This window comes from Terrapene carolina, unplaced genomic scaffold, assembly GCF_002925995.2.
Source record: "Terrapene carolina triunguis isolate 2854851 unplaced genomic scaffold, T_m_triunguis-2.0 Scaffold85, whole genome shotgun sequence".
Classification (NCBI taxonomy): Eukaryota; Metazoa; Chordata; order Testudines; family Emydidae; genus Terrapene; species Terrapene triunguis.
Genome location: NW_020664436.1, coordinates 4,167,285 through 4,188,812, shown reverse-complemented (window position 1 = coordinate 4,188,812; position 21,528 = coordinate 4,167,285). Strand labels below are relative to the sequence as shown.

General features: G+C 45.6%; 1 protein-coding gene across 1 annotated transcript in view; it reads right to left on the bottom strand.

The window, feature by feature from the left end:
* The window catches only part of KCNK5 (potassium two pore domain channel subfamily K member 5), a 60,514-nt gene extending 46,935 nt beyond the window's left edge, over positions 1-13,579 (bottom strand). Inside the window, exon 1 of the mRNA XM_024203466.3 lies at positions 13,277-13,579. Coding sequence (XP_024059234.2) covers positions 13,277-13,462 — 186 coding nt within the window. The 5' untranslated portion in view covers positions 13,463-13,579. The remainder of the gene's footprint in view (positions 1-13,276) is intronic.
* Between the last annotated feature and the right edge of the window lie 7,949 nt (positions 13,580-21,528).

Sequence of the window (21,528 nt, the reverse complement as noted above, 5' to 3'; positions counted from 1 at the left end):
TACATCACGCAGACACACAAGTCTGAAAGGCTTGGATTTTATTTCTGAGCAGCTGGAAACTGGTTACAAATAATCGTGGGAGGATGCGTTCATAAAACACGAACAGAATCCCTTCAGCATTTGCCAATTTGTGCAAGCCTGCCCAGCTCTTACCTCTCTTCTAAGAAGGCAGCACGATCCCCAGATCGGGGTTCTCAACCTTTTTCTTTCTGAGGCCCCCGAACATGCTACAAAAACTCGACAGTCCACCTATCCCACAACATCTGGTTTTCTGCATATAAAAGCCAAGATCAGCATTGGGGGTAGCAATCAGGGCAATTGCCTGGGGCCCCCACCACAGAGAGCCCTGCAAAGCTTAGTTGCTCACGCTTCAGCGTCAGTGGGGGCCCCATACAGTGGGGCTTTGTCTTTCTGCCCTGGGCTCCAGTGAGTGTAATGCCGTCCCTGCTTGGCAGATGCCCTGAAACCAGCTCGTGCTCCCCCCTCCCCACTTCAGTGGGCCCTGGACCCCTGGTTGAGAACCACTGGCCCAGAGCAAAGTTACCATACCACCAACCCCACAGCAAGGGCTAAGGCCAAGTGAGTATGGAGAAAACACTACAGACCTGCATGGTGATGGAACACGAACTTTTGAAATATCTAATGGTGTGATAGATTCAGCCCTTTCTGAAAGACTATGGTCCACAATTTGTTTATATTGCTTCCTTGCCCCTTCCCTCTTTATGCTGTTTTCTTAGGGAAAAGGAAGAAACACCCAAGGTCTTTGAACTAGCAACAGCTTTCAGAAGCTAATTGACAATCAATGGCTCCTTGGGTCACAGGAACTTATGCACCCGAGTGAGAGAGTCAAATAGGGACGGATGTGAAAACAGAGTTGCTCGGGCAGAGTGCTGAGGAATGGCTTATCCTCCTGTTAACTCAGATTTTTAAAATTTTATTTAAATACATCATTTATGCAAATATATCCAGGGCTACAGTTATGGCACATGGTAAGAAAATATTGCCAAAATGTATGGAGCAGAACACAACTCTTTGGAAACTGCAATATGTATCCCAACTTCTTGTTAATCAAAGAGGAATAGGAGCACTTCATACCAATACCAAGATAACACACCAGGGTTCTGTCATGTCTTTGTTTAACAAACCTGAACCTAAGGTAGAATAGAGAGTACAGAAGACCAAATTCTGCTCTCAGACCACTAACTTCAGTGAATTTAAGGGCAGAATTTCTTCCAGGGTATTTAAATAACTCTGTGATAAACGTTCACCATTCTCCTTATTTCTGCTACGTGGCAGATCAAACCAATGAAACTGAAGTGAAGTTCACACATGCAGGTTTGTAGGGATGTGAATAGATAAGGGCACTTGCATCCAGATTCAGCAAATCATGCGCTTGAGTCCTGTAGACGGTCAGTAGAATTTAAGCATGTGTTCAAGTGATTTTATGAATTGGGGCCTTTTTGCTTAAAATGATGTGCACAATTTTTTTTTTTTTAAATTAGTCATTAATCAAGGTCTTAAGCCAAGGTAGTTGGAAAAAAATTCAAATACAGTTAGTTATATGTAGGAAACTTGCCAAAGAAGTTAGTAGGGAGATACTAAGTGATAGGTAATGAGCATTCAAGAATTTCCCATTTTGCATTTGACAAAATTACATTTTGAAATTCCAGTTTCTTTTTGATGAACATAAACTCCCCTATAGATTTTATCATCACATTAAAAAAACCAAACCACTGCCACCCAAATCAATTCCCCCAATATATACTCCACTTAATAGTCAAAATGAACAGTCTTAGCATGATCTACATCCTTTAGAAACCAAGTCACCTGGATTTTCAGTTGTGTTAGTATTGTTAAAGGAATTTTGCTGCACAAGGTGATCCCTCCAAGACAGTAGTTCTCAACCAGGGACACATGTACCCCCGGGGGTACGCAGAAGTCTTTCATGGGGTACATCAACTCATATAGATATTTGCCTAGTTTTACAACAGGCTACATAAAAAAAGCACCAGCAGTCAGTACAAACTAAAATTTCATACAGACAATGACTTGTTTACACTGCTCTACATACTAGAGCTGATGTATTTCCCAAAGTAAAAACAGGATACTGCATAGGGCTGGCGTGAGCTGCCAGGTGGCGATGCTTGCCTGAGCCCTGTGCTTGCACGGGGCTGGCCTGAGTCTCCCCCCCGCTCCCCCATCCCCGCATGGGGTTGGCCCAAGCCACCTGGAGTCTCTGGTCACACTGTGCTGCCATGGGCTGGGGCTGACTGCCTGAGCCCCATGCCACCTGTGGCTGACAGCCTGAGGCCCGGTGCCTGTTGTTGCTGCTCGCCACGCCCCGAATGTTCCTCCACACCGTCATACCCACTTTGTTGGCTAACTGGGCATTTGTTCCATTGGCTCTTGCCAACTGATGATCAGTTGACAAGAGCAAATAGGACAAATACCCATTTTTGCCAAAAAAGCGGGGGCGTCCAGGACAGGGCTTAAAAAGGGGACTGTCACGGATAAAATGGGCCATATGATCACCCTAATGTAAGTACAATATTTATAGTCCAATTGATTAATTTTATAATTATATGGTAAAAATGAGAAAGTAAGCATTTTTTCAGTGCTGCGACACTTTTGTATTTTTATGTCTGATTTTTGTAAGCAAGTAGTTTTTAAGTGAGGTGAAACTTGGGGGTACGCAAGACAAATCAGACTCCTGAAAGGGGTACAGTAGTCTGGAAAGGTTGAGAGCCACTGTTAAGAAACTACTATATCTGTAACTACTAGCCCCCCAGGAAGGCTACCACATGGTTCAAGTAAAAGCAGGGCCAGCCTTACAGAAAATGGCACTCTGGACAAACTTGTATTTTGGCTCCCTTTCTTTGTGTTTAAGTACAGATACACAGTACAGTCACACACCTTGAGTTTACTGGAGAAGCTTTTAAGTTACCGTACAGACTGTGTGCACCTACAACAGAGACCGCTGCAAAAGGCACTGGCAGTGCCTGGCACCAGTGGGCAGAATGCCAAGCTGGTGACAGTGTGACGCGCCGGGGGAGGGGGGAAGGCAGCTCTGCAAGGCACAAACTGAAGCTCAGCACAGCCCATGCCCAGCACAGGGTCTGTTTCCCTGAACTGCCATGAACCTACCCCCCGCCCCCCCCAGGAGCCCCGCTGGCTCCGCTCCTCAGTGCCACTCAACTTCAGGCACTGCTGTGTGCTCCCAGAAGCACTCGCCACTAGCCCGGGCACACTCCAGCCGCCCTGGCTACACGGGCATTTGGGGGCGGGTGAGCAACTACCCTGGCTGGCAGACTGTGCCAGGCAGCCCAGTTTGAGTGCAGGATACACTAGGAAGAAGTAGCTCTTCCTTTGGCACTCTCCTGGCCCCCCCACCCCAGTGCATGGCACAGCCCCAGGGGCAAGGCCAGCCCTGGCTCCAGCGCGCCCTGCAGGGCACTCCCCTGGGCCCACCAGGGCTCCCCTAGCTCATCTCTGGGGCAGACCCTCGCCAGGGGCAAGTTGCAACAACCCCCCTACCTGGAAGCCGGCCCAACCCACCTGCTTGCTCTGCTGAGCCGGGACTTCGCATGGGGCAACGAAGCCACCCACAAGTGGCAGGGGTTACCCTGCCCGGGTGCCGGCACCCTCTTGACCACTGCGCCCCACCCTTCCCAACCATGGTCTCCTAGGCAGTCACCCATATCGCCCACCGTAAAAGCATTTTTTAAATATAGCACTATGTTAAGAACTCCGTGAGAGGGCTACAAATGCAGTACTTTGTTTAAAGAGGGACTAAATATGAACTTTCAGCCATGTGTCCCAACTACATCTTTTTTTTTTTGGTTTTGCGGTTGTTGTTTTTTTAATAGCAACAAATGTTTTAGTTATTTTCTAAAGAGACTGCACAGTTGCTTGACTGTTAATGTCAGTTGCAACGTAGGTTGTATCTCTATTTTGTTAGTATGTTTGTTCTAAGGATTTAACAGCATTGTGGGAAAATAAATCTAATTGAAAACAAACTGAACTCTTATTTATGGTGAAAGTAACATTTTGTTCCAAAAAGGAGATCAGTGAAAAATGGAATGCAATCCTGAATTTTTACAAGCTTCAGAAGCAAGAGGGGTGATGCAACAGCCGTATGGTGGCATGATGTAATGCATTATTTCCTAAAATAACCGGGGGAGACTATGTTAGCAGCACCTAAGGCTGAGTCTGTGCTAGGAAAACTAGGACTCAGAGTTCTCCACAGATAGTGGCAATAGGGGAGACTGTAGCATTGATCGGGTTCAGGCATTTTTCCACCTTGCCATTTAACCCTGCTCCAAATAGGATTAGACAATAAAGCAACTAAAAACAAACAGCAACAAAAAACCCCACAAGACACCCAGCCCTTCCCCAGCCTCCACCTACTCACTCTGAAGTTACCTAAACTACAGAGTATTGCAGTACTGTCTTCTATTGGTGAATTGTGGGTCTCAATTTTCCTAGTATAGATATTGCCTATTAAGCAGCATAACCTAGTAGTTAGAGCAGGAAGACTAGGATTGCCAGTTTTAGTTGGATGTATTCTTGGAGGTTTCATCACATGACATTAATCTTTAATTAAAGATTAATCTTTAATTCCTGGAGACTCTAGGACAATCCTGGAGGGTTGGCAATCCCAAAGAAGACAGGAGTCCTAGGTTCCATTCCCTCCTCCGCAACTGGTTGCTAAGCAACCTCAAACAAGTCAATTAAGGCCCAAGTTCCTTGTTCCCCTATTTCTAAAATGTGTAAAACAATACTTACCTTTCAGAGATAAGACTTAATTTGTGCTTTAAAAATTCTTTGGCTCTAGAGATTAACAACGATTATATTTTCCCTTAAGAAGAATTTTGTATTAGCAATCTCCTGTCCCATTCTTGTGGAGGTGGCTCGATTTTATTTTTTTAACCATGTAAGATTTGGAAATATTTCATGGATTTAAACTATGTTGTACTTTGCTTTGGGAAAAATCAGACAGCCTGGTGCAAACTACGAAGCTCAGATTACTATTAAATTCTGTCCCCTCCCCCCCAATTCTTTAGATGGCAGCAAATCAGGAAATCGGGGCAGCTATGTGGTCTGTGACACTATGTGCCCAATTTACATACAACACAATTCTTATGAAAATATGCCAATGGCACCTTTCAATTAAGAGCAAATCTAATTTGATTACTTTATTAACTTGGAGGGGAATGAATCACCACTAAAAATCTCTACTCCCTTTACTGAGCGTTGAGCAAGTGGAGTTAAATCTTAATAGCCTTTCAAGTTTTGGAAAAATAGCTTACAGATGCGCTCAAACCTGACAAATATTGTACGCAAAATTAAACCTTATGATGTTAACTTTGAAGTAATGAACCCTGGATATCAAGCATTCAAAGAAAGTATTTTATTTCTTTTATAAGAAGTGCAATATGAGACGGAAACAAAACAAAACAACCACATGTACAAAATGGTATTGAGACAAAATCCTTAAATCCTGCCTGAAGTTGTCAACTTCTGTTTGCATACTCTCTGAACTGCCTTGCAGGTATTTTTCTTTAGCAAAAACCCCCAAACAACAAAAACAAAAAACCACATGCACACTAATCCGAGCTCTCCTTGAGGTTCTCTCTAGCACTTCTTCACAGCACTGGGCTCTGGTCCAAATAGTCAAGCTACCTCGTTACTTTAGATATTATTTTAGGCCTTCTGGTTATAGGGTTGTAAGATTTTTGAATAAAGACCTTAATTATTTGTTCAAATACCTAAAGGAAGCAAACATCACTAGCTGGAACAGGCAGTTTTTCTCTTCCTTTTGTAGGTTTTTCTCCCAAAACAAGTTTCCTACACATAGCTTTGAATTCTTTCCGTCACTGCCACCAGCCAAACTTACTGGCTTATCAAAGACATATTTTGGCTGTCGCCACCACCGCCACAAGAAAAAGTTCCCAATAAACAAGGTCGGTAAGACTCACCACATGAGTATAGCTCCCAATTGTTACCTCAGTGTGTCACAAGCTGGGTGGGGCAATAACGAGCAGATGAAAGAAATTGGAGTGAAGGGGGAAGACTGCATAGCCTCATATCTACCCCTGCGCTGAAAATGCACTCCCACAGAGGAAGAAAAGCAGTGGGCAGGTCTTGAGAAGTCACCACCTGGCCTCACTGCTCTATCAGAGGCTTCCTCCTGCAACTGGCTGCAACAGCAGGTTGCATGTACAAGTTTGCAGATTTCATTGTCTGCACACAAAAAGTTGTACCACTTTATACTATTGTAGCTGATGTGGTACAACCCCACTAGAGTGGATGCAGTTTTATACTGGTATAAAAGGGTCCATTACAGTATAGCTATTTCCATACATGAACAGGAATAAGCTATACTGGTATAAGGCACCTTGATACCAGTATAACTCCATCCACAGTAGTGTGGTTATACCAATACAGCCACGCTGGTTAACCCCCTCCCAACATAGTTATACCAGTACAAAAACTGTGTTTTAGACCAAGCCTTATGCTACTATCCCAGCAGTTCTCAAACTCAGTCATGACCCCATTTTAATGGGATCGCCAGGGCTGGCGTAAGACTTGTTGAGGCCCGGGACTGAAGCCGACGCCCAAGCCGAAATGCCTGGGGCTGAAGCCAACGCCCGAGGGCTTCAGCCCTGGGCATTGGGGCTTGGACTTTGGGTTTGGCCCCCCGCTGCCTGGGGTGGCAGGACTTTGCCCACCTCCCCGCCCAGGGCAGTGGGGCTTGGGCTTTGGCTCCAGCTCCCCCCGGGGTGGTAGGGCTTGGGTGGGCTCAGGCTTCAATCCCCCCTCCTGGGCTCATTTAGTCATTTTTGTTGTCAGAAGGGGGTCGCTCTGCAATAAAGTTTGAGAACTGCTGTAAACTATCCCAAGCTTCTCTTCTATGCTCCTGTGGTAGCCAGCTCAGCTGAAAAATCATGCTGCCTGGCCCCGTGAAGCTAAATGACAACCTTCCTCACCAGAAACAACATGCAGCCTTCTGTTGAGTTAGCTCTGGCAGATTTAGAAAGCAAAAGACTTTTAAAAATATAATTCTCAAGGGCATTTGGGGCCCTCTACTTTGTGTGTTCATGATTTGTTGGTAATTTAGTTAACTGTAAATTATAGTTATTCCAGATAAATGACCAATTAACATGTGCAGTTCTGAAATTCCTCAGAATCTTCTTGGAGGTGGAAAGTTACACAAGGCATTTCACCAAGTTTTGGGAGTGGACCCTCAGACACCAATTTGCATCACTGAGTATGTGAGTGCCTCCCCACCAATCCCCAACATCTCCTTGCAGGTGTGTGTAAAATTGTCAAAATAAGGACACACAGAGTTTGATCAGAGGAAAACTGAAACATGGCTTAACTGCTTTATCTAGAAGCATAGCGTCACCTGGCTGAAAGCAGCCATTTACACAACATATACACACTGTGCACATTGGTATAATTCTACATGCCTCAGTGAGACACACTTCAAACATTGCATTTAGGAATCCTTAATAGGGAACAAGTGTCCTTACCTTTATTACAAACACTACATAAGGTTATTAGAAGAGTAGTTTATTTTTCACTGCATTATTTACTTTTTGCATTTCTCTCAGTGCAGGTGGTAAAAACAGACTGGTTGGATTCATCTGCAGGTTCTCATGCTCTAGCATTTGCTGCAATGTGTCATTTGTAAATTCTGTAGGAAATGTTTGTTAACGTTTTTCCATGAGAATGTATTTTAATTCGGTGCATTTCTATTATTAAGTGTAGTGAAACCTTGTTTTCCAGAATCTAAATTTTAGGCCAAATTGACCTGACACTGTCCCCCTTAAAAGCAATTTTAGTCTGTTAATATAGAAATACTAGTCTAAATGGGACTTGACAAGCAAATAAATTGATAAGGTCCCTGGCTCCTTGGAGCTTAAGATCATAGGACCAGATTCTGCAGCCACTCCACAAAAAGAATTTCCATTGTTCCTGTGCCCAATGTGTCTACTTAATTGGACACTAAATCAGAACACAGCGTGCTGGGTATGAGACAAGACAGCATGCAGCCCTGCTCTTGGGACAAAATTATTTCTTGTTATTTTTGTTTTCTTTCCCACCATCCTATTACATAAAGCAGGTCAGCAGAGCTAACCTTTTCTGCATGTTTTTTGTGGTTTCCTTGGGGTTGATTATTAGAAGATAAGCTAAGTTTGGTGGACACTTGTTGAAAGGCTTCACAGGAAGAAGGGATATTAAAGAAGGGAGGACAGTCAACTGACACACACAAGATCAAGGACCAGAGGCGGCTCTATGTTTTTTGCCACCCCAAGCACGGCAGTCAGGCAGCTTTTGGCAGCACAACTGCCGGCGGTCCGCTGGTCATGCGGATTTGGCGGCGTTTCTGTGGGTGATCTGCCGCTCCCGCGCCTTTGGTGTACCCGCCGCCGAATTGCTGCCGAAGCCGCGGGACCGGCGGACCTCCCGCAGTCATGCCGCCGAAGGCTGCCTGACCGCTGCCCTCACGGCGACCGGCACGCCGCCCCCTGCGGCTTACCGCACCAGGCACGCGCTTGCTGCGCTGGTGCCTGGAGCTGCCCCTGTCAAGGAGGCTATTCAAAGCCTCACAAGGCTGCATTGCAGAAGGCAAGTACTGAGGGGAAAGGATACAAAAGGAGCAACCACGCAGAAGGCTTAAGAGGAGTAGAGGGAGAGAAGGGAAGAGACAAAAGTAAAGATGTGAGGGGGTCTGGAGTCATGCAGGACCTTGAAGACAAGTTCAGGGAAGCAAATGAAGGGACTCAAACAGGGGCATGACAGTTTGAGCAGTGGGAGAGGAAGATAATTTTACCAGCATAGTAGTTTTGGATGTGCTGGAGGGGGAGTAAGTTGACAGGTGGTTCCAGAGATTCAGGCGGATGACCAGGGACAGACAGAAAAAGGATGAATTTTAGAGATGTTTTAAGAACCAGCAGGAGTCAACAAAAGCACGGATACTGGTTGGGGAAAGAAAATTTAAATATGACTCAGACTGTAAGTGATGCAGGTACAATGGGTGAAATCCTGGGCTTCATTGAAATCAATAGGATTTTTGCCACTGACTTCAGTGGGGCTGGATGTCACTCCACGTTTTCATTCTCTGTGAGAAATGCCATGCACACTATGACACTATATACAATAGTTTAACAATAGTGACAGCAATATTGTAAGCCTAGATGACCTGGAGGATAGCAATATCATCATCATCAACTGTTAACAAGAGGAGTGAGAGAAGGGAAAAATCAGCATCACAATTTAGCCATGTTGAGTTTGAGCTCGCAACGGAACACCCATCAGAGAGGTGGGACAAGATATTGAAAAGTGTGGTTATTTTGGAAGTAGTCAACATGGAGCCCGTTAGGGTAATCCACTGGCGGGCTGCGAGAAAGTTTGTTTACACTGACCGTCTGCAGACACGGCCGCCCGCAGCTCCCAGTGGCCGTGGTTCGCCTTTCCCAGCCAATGGGAGCTGCGGGAAGTGGAGCTGGGTGTAGGGACATGCTGGCTGCTGTTTCTCACAGCTCCCATTGGCCGGGAACGGCGAACCACAGCCACTGGGACCTGCAGACAGTCAATGTAAACAAACTGTCTTGCGGCTAGGGTGACCAGATCACACAGGTGAAATATCGGGAAAAGGGGGGGAAGGGGCGGGCGGTCGGGGCGGAAGGAAAAAAAAAGGGTGGGGGGGAGGGAAAACGGCCGCCGGAGCTCCATGCCCCACCCCCCCGCACCAGCATGCCTCCACTCCGTCTCCACCTCCCCCCTCCCTCCAGCGCTTGCGCTGCCATACAGTTGATCAGTGCAAGCCTGGGAGGGAGGGTGGAGGAGGAGGAATGCGGCATGCTTGGGGAAGAGGCCAGGCCAGGGCGGGGATTTGGGGAGGGATCCAATGGGGCAGTGAGGGGGCAGGGCTGGGGGCGCGGGGCCAGGGCGGGGATTTGGGGAGGGATCCAATGGGGGACGGAGGGGGCGGAGTCAGGGCGGGGGGGGCATGCTCTGCCCTCCGGGCTCCGCTCTGCCTGTGAGCGGAGGCAAAATACTGGGACAATTTGCGTCCCGACCGAAGGTAGGTCGGGACGCGGGACAAATAAGCAAATATCGGGACAGTCCCGATAAAATCAGGATGTCTGGTCACCCTACTCACGGCCCACCAGCTGATTACCCTGACAGGCTGCAGGTATAGAGAGATAAAGGCATAGAGGGGGATAAAGGACAGAATCCTGAGGGGCAATAGAAAGAAGAGTGACTGGGTATTGTCTTCACTGCACAGCTGGCCAAGGTGACTGGCACCTGGGTGAGGCTAACCTGTGTGTGAACATTCCCACAGCAAAGCCTACCCTCATTACTGTGTCCTCACTGTTTCTGCATTCACACATGTGTGTCTGGAGATGTATCCCATAGTTCTTTTTGCCAAGACACTTTAGGATTCACTCCCAGTCAGTTGTCGGAAAACTTGTCTGTCCTTTGAGGCAGTGTCATCAATTTGGAGGTGCTGGGCGAGCTAATGCCCCCCCCCCCCAAGGTTTTTGTACTTGCTTAAAGTTCCACAGGCTGCAGAGCCAGCAGGGGCCCTGGCCCAGCCACTTTTAAGCAGTGGTCCTGTCCTAAATTAGCACAGCTGCTGCCAGAGTGTTGCTCCAGCTGTGAGGTCGTAATGCCACTAAAATTTGACTCAGCTGCCCCACCATAAACATGGAGGGGCAGCCAGGCCAGTCAGAAGGGCCGGTGACTGTGGCCAGGAGGCAGGGCGTGGGGGAGTGGGTCTCTGGGAGATCTGGAGGGGGTGCTTGGCTGTGAGGGGGCATGGAAGATCTCTGTGTGTTGGGGCTCTAGGGAGTGGGGGTTCTGTGTGGGGTGCTGGGCAGTTGTGGTGGGGTTGTGGGCAGGGAGGCGCTGGGTAGGGGTGGTGTTGTGCAGGGCGCTGTGCATTTGTGGCAGGGTCTGGGGGGGGTACTGGGCATAGCGGGTCCAGGGGGCTCTGGCCATCGGGAATCGGGGTGGGGGGAGGAGGAGGATGTGTGGCACGGCATGGGCCCACCCCCGAGGGGAAGGGGCACACTGACAGCACAGGGCCAGGCGGGCCATTGTGCATCTGGCAACTACTGGTTTGTAAATAGTGCCCTCACACTGGGCTGAGCGGACATGCCATGCCCCTGTCCGGCCCCTCGCTCCGGGGACCGACACCCCCCCACGCCATGCTCCATTGCCCCCATGGAGGCCCACAAATATGTTTGGCGCCAGGCCCACAAAAGGTTAATCTGGCCCTGCTAGGACCAAACATATGGCCAACCCCATTTTCTTCATTCTCCACTGCTCACCTCCATATACGGCTGCACTGAGTGTATGTGTTTTTTACATGTAAAAAGTATTGCATGGGCTCCAAAGAGACAGACTACATGGTTTTGCCAATTAGTGCACACACTAGATGCATAGCAAGGCACTAACAGGTTAGTATTACGGCGTGATCTGTTGAATCTTATTAAGTAGCTATAAAGAGGAGTTATACATACATGGAATCCGTCCCATCCACCACCAACCACTCCTTATGGTTAGGAAGCGGTCCAGTGCTATAGATGTAACAAATCATGGAGGTTAAGTGAGATGCAAAGAATAGACTTGCTATAAATTACAAAGATTAAACTATATGCTGCATTTACTCACCATATTATATAGGGGTTCTCAGTAATTGGTGTATTAAAATATCTAGTATTTACCCCTTCACATATACTAAGCTTCATAAAAATGAAGTTCAAATTGTAACCCTTCCCACTCAAGCAAACCATACAATTTTGACTGGTTTCCCCTTAACCCAAGTTTTTCCCAGACCAAGTTATTAGAGCTAAACCACAGATCCCAGGCAAACTTTTCAAAGTAGAACTTACTAAGCACATAGAAAAAACAAAAACAGGCCAAGCAAAGACAAGGATCAAGTGCACCAATTGCTTGGCTTCATCTTTTCCCTGATTCTCATGCCACCACCTAGGGTCCATTCAGATATCCAAAAGTATCCACGTAGAGTTAAAAAAAGAAGGGGGAATCTGTTAGTTTTGGTAGCTCTGCTAATCTCATCCGTTAAAGAGTTGCTACAGTAATGCATCAGCAAACAGTTCAGTAGTGTAATTCCACAGAGTAGTACCTTATTGAGGCAGCCTAAGGAGGAGTCAATACATTTTTGAAACCAAGGGAAATGAAAATAACACTCTAACCACTGTTTCACAGACAGTACAGGCAAATTACGCTTACAGTAAACCAACTGTATTTTAAAAATTAGCATCTCTCCTTTAGTGGAAAACCTCACGTTTTTATTGTAAACTCAACTATTCCTTTCAATTAGATTTACAAGATACTGCATTGTCTTAAAAGGAAAAAAAAAAGATGGGAAAAAACCCTACAAAGCACATCACCTGCAGATATAAACCCAGTCTGCTGGCCTGTGCCCCAAGGAAGCCACATGCCCAGCCTGCAACTGGCAAAAAAAAAAAAAAACCAAAAAAACAAACCTTGAATGCTCAGCACGGACACTTTTGCAATGTGCGAAATTTATAGGAAGTTGATTCAAACTCAATACACCAATTAAGAGAAAGTATCTGTCAAACTCGCCTCTCATTTTAAAAATAAAATTCTTCATGAAATCTCAAATGTTAAACACACACACACCCCATAGGTATGAATGAAAATACTTTGTTAGAAAACCAATTCCCCTCCCCCTTCCTTAAAGGCATGCATACACCTGTTTTAAGTGCACCCTACTTGGGAATTTACTCTCCAAAACACACACCTCCCACGAAGACTGGCCCTCCCCTGTTAGAAATCTCCACCAGAGGTAAACTTTTGAGTTACTTAGGACCTAGGTTTTGCATGGCAGGCGTCCCAGCTAAGTCAGGAACTTGCTTGGGGCAGGGACTTTTAAAGAGACTTGTAAGACATTTACGGGAACACAAAGCACTATTGCGGTGTAGCCCTTCATTCAAAGTTTTGGCTCAGAGGGGTAATCGCATGACACGCACACGTCTTGTTATTGGGAGGATGTTGGTCAAGGAGACATCAGCCTTAGCTCTCCCTGTCTCAGCTAGGGGTTACTAATGCCGCCTTGCCTCACAGGGAGGATTTGTGAAGCTCTCTTAACCGCGCGTTGAGATCCTCGTTAAAAGGGTCCCACACAATGCAGGGAAACTCTCAAACGGCCAACCCTCCATAGTCACCCCCAGAGCAGCCGAACAGGCGACAGGAGGCAGCTGCCCCCACTTACCTGCAGGATCTTCTCCAGCCCCTCCTGGCTCAGGCAGGGAAACTCCTTGAGCAGCTCACTTTTCTTGTCCTTGTAATCTTCCGTCGCTGCTTGCCAGTTCGGCTCCTCCAGGACTTCAAAGATAGCTGCCCCAATGGACAGGTAGAAGATGATGGCAGAAGTCAGCAAGGGGCCCCTGTCTACCATGGTGCTGGAGGGGGCGGCTCGGGCACAGTGACAAGCAGGGCGCTGGAAATGCCTTGGTGGGGCGCAAGGAAGAGAACAGCAGCCTTAGGCTCTCTCTGGAGAGTGACTGAGACGCTCTTCTTCTTCCTCCTCCCCCTGCCTTGCTCTCCCTCCCCCCCACACCTTTCTTTTCTCCCTCCCTCCCTTTTTGTCTGTGTGGCTCCCTCTCTCTCTCCCTCCCCTTGGCCTCTCGCTCTCTCTCTCCTCCCACCGTCTCCTCCCTCCTCTTCTCCCCTCTCCCTCTGGCTGCCTCCCGCCTTGCGCCTTCGGCGGCTGTTTGAATTTGGTGCCCCTACTCTCCCCCTCCCCTTCCCGGACGGCGCATGCGGGGCGGCTGGAGGGGAAAGTTCTCCGCCTCGGCTGAGCAGCTCTGGGTCAGGCTCCCACCCCGGAGATCCGGGACGGGGAGGCCAGGGGACCTGCGTTCAGCCGCGCTTTACCCGCTCCATGTGCCGCTGTGACCCCGCTCCGCTGGGCTGCCCCCGCCCCCGCCCGACACGTGTGTGCGCTCCGCCGCGCAGCCCGCCCCGGCGGCCCCAAGAGGGGCGACTAGAACCCCGGTAGAAAGAGCTGGGAGGGAGTCTAATCTCCGCAGGTGCCCTGTGTGCGTGAGAGAGAGAAAGACACCCCCTCCGCCTGTACTATGTGTCTGAGTCACCCCTCCGCCTGTACTGTGTGTGGAGGGTGGTGAGAGAGTCAATCCTCTGCCTGTACTGTGGGGGTGTGAGAGTCACCCCTCCGCCTGTACGGGGGAGGGGGTGAGTCACCCCTCTGCCTGTACTGTGGGGGTGTGCGAGAGAGAGACACCCCACCGCCTGTACTGTGGGGGTCTGTGAGAGAGAGAGACCCCCTGCCTGTACTGTGCGGGTGTGGGTTTTGAGAGTCACCCCTCTGCCTGTACGGTGTGGGTGTGTGAGAGAGAGAGAGAGAGAGAGTCACCCCTCTGCCTGTATTGTGGGGGCATGAGAGTGTCACCCTTTCACCTGCACTGTGGGGGTGAGATGCCTGTACCCTGTGTGTGTCTGAGAGAGACCTCTGCCCTTACCCTGTCTCTGTGGGTGTGAGACACCTCTGCCTCTACTGTGTGTATTGTCATCTGTGACAGATAAATGGGGATTTGAGCACAAACCCCTATTTAAAACTAGTAGTGTCAGGGCTAGAAGGGTGACCTATGTTACTGGAGATTGGGTGAATCTAGAAGATAAATGACATTTATGGTGCCTGGGGGCTCTACACACCTCCCCCATATATGTGAATGACCACCCACGTTAATGGGGTGTGAGATCTGATCCTTTTTTCTCCTGGAGCTGAGCAGGGGTAAGAGGATGCAGGTCTCATTTCTCCTGAGGAGGGAATAGACTGTCACTAGACAAGTTTTTGGAACATGTCTTTAGTTTTCATCTGAGCTGGCCAAAGTGGCGAGGACCAATAACATGGGCAAGGGGGCAAAAAATAGGAAAAGGAGCCATGTGCAGCTTCCCTTTCACCCACTACCTTGTCAGTTTAGATTGTAAGATCTTCAGGGAAGGAACCGTGTCCTCCTCTGTGGTGGTAAAACCCCTAGTACATTTCGTGCCTTTAATAAATAATACATATGAGAGAGAGACCCCTGCCAGTGTTCTTCCGTAAGACATTCAAAACCTCCCAGCTTTGAGATAGTCCAGTGTGGCTTGTTCATAAAGCCTTGCCCAGGAATTGTATTGACCTTTACTTTTAAAGAAGGGGTTAAAGAGAGAGGAAAAGTTGCAGCACTGTGTTGGATGAGAGGAGTTGGAAATGTGAGACGGGGAGGGTGACATGTACTGAGAAAAAGGGTGGAGGGGAGAGGCGAGAAGGGAAGCTGGAAAGAAGAGAGTGCAGGAAGGAAGAAAAACAGAGCAAAATGAGAAGAAATAAGTGGAATTAAGATAAAAATGAGAGAAATGTGGGGGGAAATCCTGCCATAGGTATGGGTGTTCAGTTATTGGTGTGTAAAACACGAAGTGATATCAAAGCAGTGCTCTTGTGAGACTGCTTATAGAAAACTAAATTGCTCCCTACATAAACAGCCTTCTCCAACAATGTATACATTCATCACAGGCAACTATAATCTACAGTAGGTTCTCTGTTTTTTCAAGCTCAGCAGTTTAGTAGCAGGGTGAGAGAAACCACTAATGGGGAATAGGATAGAGGTCTATAAAATCATTAATGCTGTGGAGAAAGTAAGTGTTATTTACCCCTTCACATAACACAAGAACTAGGGGTCACGCAGTGAAATTAATAGTCAGCAGGTTTAAAACAAACATAAGGAAGTACTTCTTTGCACAATGTACAGTCAGCCTGTTGAAATCGTTGCCAGGGGGTGTTATGAAAGCCAAAAGTATAACTCATAAAAGAATTAGATAAGTTCATGGAGGATAGGTCCATCTCTGACTATTAGGCAAGATGGTCAGGGATGCAACCCCATGCTCTGGGTGTCCCTAAATCTCTGACTGCCAGAAGCTAGGACTGGATGACAGGGGTAGGATCACTCAATAAATTGCCCTATTGTGTTCATTCCCTCCGAAGCGTCTGGCACCAGCCCTTGTCAGAAGACAGGATACTGGGCTAGATGGACCATAGGACTGACCCAGTATGAGAATTCTTATGTTCACTAAGAACATAAATCTGTCAATGTATTGATTGTTCAGTATCTCTGTCTTCTCTTGGGAATCCCCAATTATGTGCAGGCTTCTTCAAAAGGGGTCACAGAACCATGGAAAAACTTCCATATGAAGTGATATTAGAAATATTGTGTTTGTTTAGTTTAGAGATGAGACAAGAAGGGAGATGATAAACACAGTGGATGGGATAGAGAATGTAAATTAGGCAAGTTTATTTTTTCTCTCTCCTAAAGCTAGAACAAGAGTACATTTAATGAAATTAGAAAGCAGCAAATTTAAATCTGATAAAAGGGAAAACTTTTTTCACGATACACATTTACCATGTGGAACTCTGCCATATGTCATTTGGACCAAAAGCTTAGTATAATTTAAAAAAAACACTGGATGTTGATGGATAATGAAAACATCTACAGTTACATTACATTTTATTTTATTTTTAAATCCTATTTAAAAGAAGGATCTGGGCAAGTTACTGTATAATTGCCTATTTGGGGGGTTTTGCAGCTTCCTCTGAATTATCTATGAGACACTGAGCTAGATTGACCACTGCTCTGATCAGGTTATAGCAGTTTTGTGTTCATAGATTATAAAGCCAGAAGGTACCACTGTGATAATCTCATCTGACTTCCTGCATAAGACAGGCCCTAGAACTTCCCTGAATTAATTCCTATTTGAACCTGAGCATATCTTTTAGACAAACATTCAGTCTTGAGTTTAAAATTGCCAATGATTGAAAATCCACCACATGTTCCTATTTTTCTGTTCTTGTGCCTCTTTACCTGGGGGTATTTGATATATGACTGCATTTTTGAAATTGTACCTCTTTTACTGACTACCTATAACTCTTTACATTGCTGAAACAACCATATTAAGGGAACAACATGAACATCCCAGAACATAGTGCAGATTTGCATAACAAATAAAGCAGGAGTGAATAAAGTTTCAACACAGTTATGGAACATATGTTTACGATTGGGTGGAATCTTTCTACTTTCCATCTCAAACTCTACCTCGTCTACTCTGCTGAATCTTTCAGGAAATTGAGTCAGTTGACATTTTGAAATATTACTCCACTTGTCAGACTGCTTCTTTGGGTTTTAGAGAGGTAACCCACACAAGAAACCAGTTAACCACAATTCAGTGGGAAGCAAATTCTACCCTCTAGAAGCAGAAGTGATCTTATGAGTCTGTCAGTACGCTCCTTTTGCTTGGATATTTCACTTCAATTTCTTTTGTCTGCAGCAGAACAAAATACAAGGCACATTTTCATACTGCATTGAAAGTGAGTGTAGCAAGAAAGAATGTGTCTAAGTCATGGGTGGTTTTATTTGATACTTATAGTGCTGTGCTTTTTATAAGTGGTTTTCCATAGCTGGCACCTCTCTTTGTTGCTTTTCTTGCCCTCATAAAAGAGCCAATCTCCTTTTATCCACAGCCCTTTTTTACTCCCCGTCTCCCTCAGATTAAATAGTGCCCCTATTGTTCACCCGCAGCACCGGTCATATGGGCCTCACAGCTTCCCAGGCCAGTTGAGATAATGAAAAGGCTGGGGTGGCTTACTCAAAGGCTAAAAAACTTCAGGGCTGAAACAGCAGATAGTACTCTTGTGAGCGAAACCACAAGTATCAACCGTTTGCACTGTTTGCAAAAGTCATCATCATTTCAGGCTTTCCAGTCCAAAAAGGAAATCCCTTTCAGCCAAGCTGTATGTCTAAGACACATTTGCTGTACAGATGTTTCCTAGAACAACCCTGAAATGAATAAATAAATGTTAGAAAATGTTTTAGATTGAGCACATGAAAATATTTTATGGCAAAGGAAACCTGTTGCATAGTGACAAGTGCTGCAGATTTTACTGAGTATGAACTGTGAAAGGTGCAATTAGCTTCAGGCATCTATCTTCTCAGGATTCAACACTTCTCACCTGGACGTCCTTACTTTCCAATTGGCTCATGATCTCACTCCAGGTGATGTCCATCAGCTCTGCATCTCTCACTCTTTTAACAAGCTTTGACCCATCTACATTTGCTTCTCAGCTCTTGTTGGTAATCTTGTCTTACTTTTTTGTACATAGAGAGGTGGAAGGGGTTGTAATTTGTTGCTTTGCTGCCTAAACACTGTTGCAGTTTCTTTTTTCAGTGGGGTAGTTTTTAATCTTCATGAGCATCTTCCTCATGAGGGAACTCAGATATCTTAGTTTATTATCTGTGCATGTCATTGACTGTCTTACTCCTCACCTATCTACAATAGAAATCTGACCTTCAACGTTGGACAGTGTAGTCCTGTTTCTCTCAAACTATTGCATGAAGAAACTCTAAACTTCTTCCATCTCACTTCAACTCTTGCAGACAAACGTTGATACTACCAATTTCTTCTTATAACTCTTGATTTTATAACATGCATATTAACCTGGAAAGATCTAAATCATGGTTATAAAAATCAGTCAATTGCAGTATTTTCAGTCTTTGAATTCACTTTCTTTTATTAGTTCACCATCATAATACCCACAAAAAACTTTGGCAGTCAGGCCTCACGATCAGGTTTAGTGGGACATTTTTCTCCTACAATGGTGAAAATTGCCAAATATTCTGCTATTGTTTGTAATATAAAACATCTAACCTCCCAGTTGCAGATAAGGGCCCAGATAGGGACATGTATTCTGGAGATGAATGCATGACTGCACAGGTGGTGTCAAAAGGAGAGCTTTGGCTTCCTTGACCACAGGATGCTATTCCAGGAATTTGGACTGCTGGGAAGAGATGGGGTCCACCTGACCAAGAAGTGGAAGAGCATCTTCACACACTGACTCACCAATCTAGGGAGAAGGGCTTTAAACTAGGTTCACAAGGGGTAGGTGGAAAAGGCCCACAGGTAGGTATAATAAAAAGTGACCTTAACAGAGGGCTCAGTGTTGTGGGGGAAATGGAAAATTACGCTAGGGTTACAGAAGCAATGAGAGCGAGAACAGTGGGAGAAACTGCTCAACATCTTAGATGTCACAAATGTAAGGAGTCTGGGTATGGGGAATACACAGGATAAGTTGGAAGTCTTAGTACACAAGCTAAATTATGCCTTTATCATCATTATTGAGCCTTGGTGGGATAACTCTCATGACTGAAATATTGGTACACAGGTGTATAACTTGTTCAGGAAGGACAGACATGGAAAAAAGGGAGGAGGTGTTACATTATATATCAAGAATATATACATTTGTTCAGAAGTCCAGAAGGAGGTGATAGGCAGACCAGTTGAAAGTCTGTGGGTGAAGATAAGAGGGGGAAAATGGGCAATGTCATGGTAGGGTCTACTGCAGACCACCAAATCAGGAGGAGATGGTGAATGAGCCATTTCTAGAAAGTAGACTTTAACAAACACGGTGAACTTGTAGGTAAACTCCCAAGGGAAGAAAAATTTAAGGGAAAAAGGAGTTCAGGAAAGCTGGCAGTTCCTCAAAGAGATAATGTTAAAAGCACAACAGCAAATTATCGTGATGCAAAGGAAAGGTATGAAGAATAATAAGCTAATAAATTTAATAAGTTATGCCACATAATGAGTACACTTAGCAAGGGATGTAAAAGTAATAAGATGAGATTCTAGAAATACATTAGGAGCAAGAGAAAGATGAAGGAAAGTGTAGGTCCTCTACTTAGCAGGGAAGAATAGCTATTAACGGGATGACATCAAGAAGGCTTAGGTGTTTAATGCCTGTTTTGCCTCAGGCTTCACTAAAAAGGGTTAATGGTAATCAGATACTTAACTCAATTAATAACAACAACAACAACAACGGGGAAGGAACGCAAGCCAAAATAGGGAAAGAACAAGTTAAAGAATATTTAGATAAATTGGATATTTTCAAGACAGCAGGGCCTGATGAAATTCACCCTAGCTTACTTAAGGAACTAGCTAAAGCAATCTTGGAACCATTAGCAATTATCCTTGAGAACTCCTGGAGGACAGATGAGGTCCCAGAGGACTGGAGATGGGCAAATATAGTACCTATCTTCAAAAAGGGGAACAAAGAGAAACTGAGGAACTATAAACATTTACTGCTTAGTGAAGAGGGAGAAACAGTAACAGGAAACTTGGAAATGGCAGAGATGCTTAATGACTTCTTTGTTTCGGTCTTCACCGAGAAGTCTGAAGGAATGCCTAACATAGTGAATGCTAATGGGAAGGGGGTAGGTTTAGCAGATAAAATAAAAAAAGAACAAGTTAAAAATCACTTAGAAAAGTTAGATGCCTGCAAGTCACCAGGGCCTGATGAAATGCATCCTAGAATACTCAAGGAGCTAATAGAGGTGGTATCTGAGCCTCTAGCTATTATCTTTGGAAAATCATGGGAGACGGGAGAGATTCCAGAAGACTGGAAAAGGGCAAATATAGTGCCCATCTATAAAAAGGGAAATAAAAACAACCCGGAAACTACAGACCAGTTAGTTTAACTTCTGTGCCAGGGAAGATAATGGAGCAAGTAATTAAGGAAATCATCTGCAAACACTTGGAAGGTGGTAAGGTGATAGGGAACAGCCAGCATGGATTTGTAAAGAACAAATCATGCCAAACCAATCTGATAGCTTTCTTCGATAGGATAACGAGTCTTGTGGATAAGGGAGAAGTTGTGGATGTGGTATACCTAGACTTTAGTAAGGCGTTTGATACGGTCTTGCATGATATTCTTATCGATAAACTAGGCAAATACAATTTAGATGGGGCTACTATAAGGTGGGTGCATAACTGGCTGGATAACCATACTCAGAGAGTTGTTATTAATGGTTCCCAATCCTGCTGGAAAGGCATAACGAGTGGGGTTCCACAGGGGTCTGTTTTGGGACCAGCTCTGTTCAATATCTTCATTAACGACTTAGATATTGGCATAGAAAGTACGCTTATTAAGTTTGCGGATGATACCAAACTGGGAGGGATTGCAACTGCTTTGGAGGACAGGGTCATAATTCAAAATGATCTGGACAAATTGGAGAAATGGTCTGAGTTAAACAGGATGAAGTTTAACAAAGACAAATGCAAAGTGCTCCACTTAGGAAGAAAAAATCAGTTTCACACATACAGAATGGGAAGAGACTGTCTAGGAAGGAGTACGGCAGAAAGGGATCTAGGGGTTATAGTGGACCACAAGCTAAATATGAGTCAGCAGTGTGATGCTGTTGCAAAAAAAGCAAACATGATTCTGGGATGTATTAACAGGTGTGTTGTGAGCAAGACACGAGAAGTCATTCTTCTGCTCTACTCTGCTCTGGTTAGGCCTCAGCTGGAGTATTGTGTCCAGTTTTGGGCACCGCATTTCAAGAAAGATGTGGAGAAATTGGAAAGGGTCCAGAGAAGAGCAACAAGAATGATTAAAGGTCTTGAGAACATGACCTATGAAGG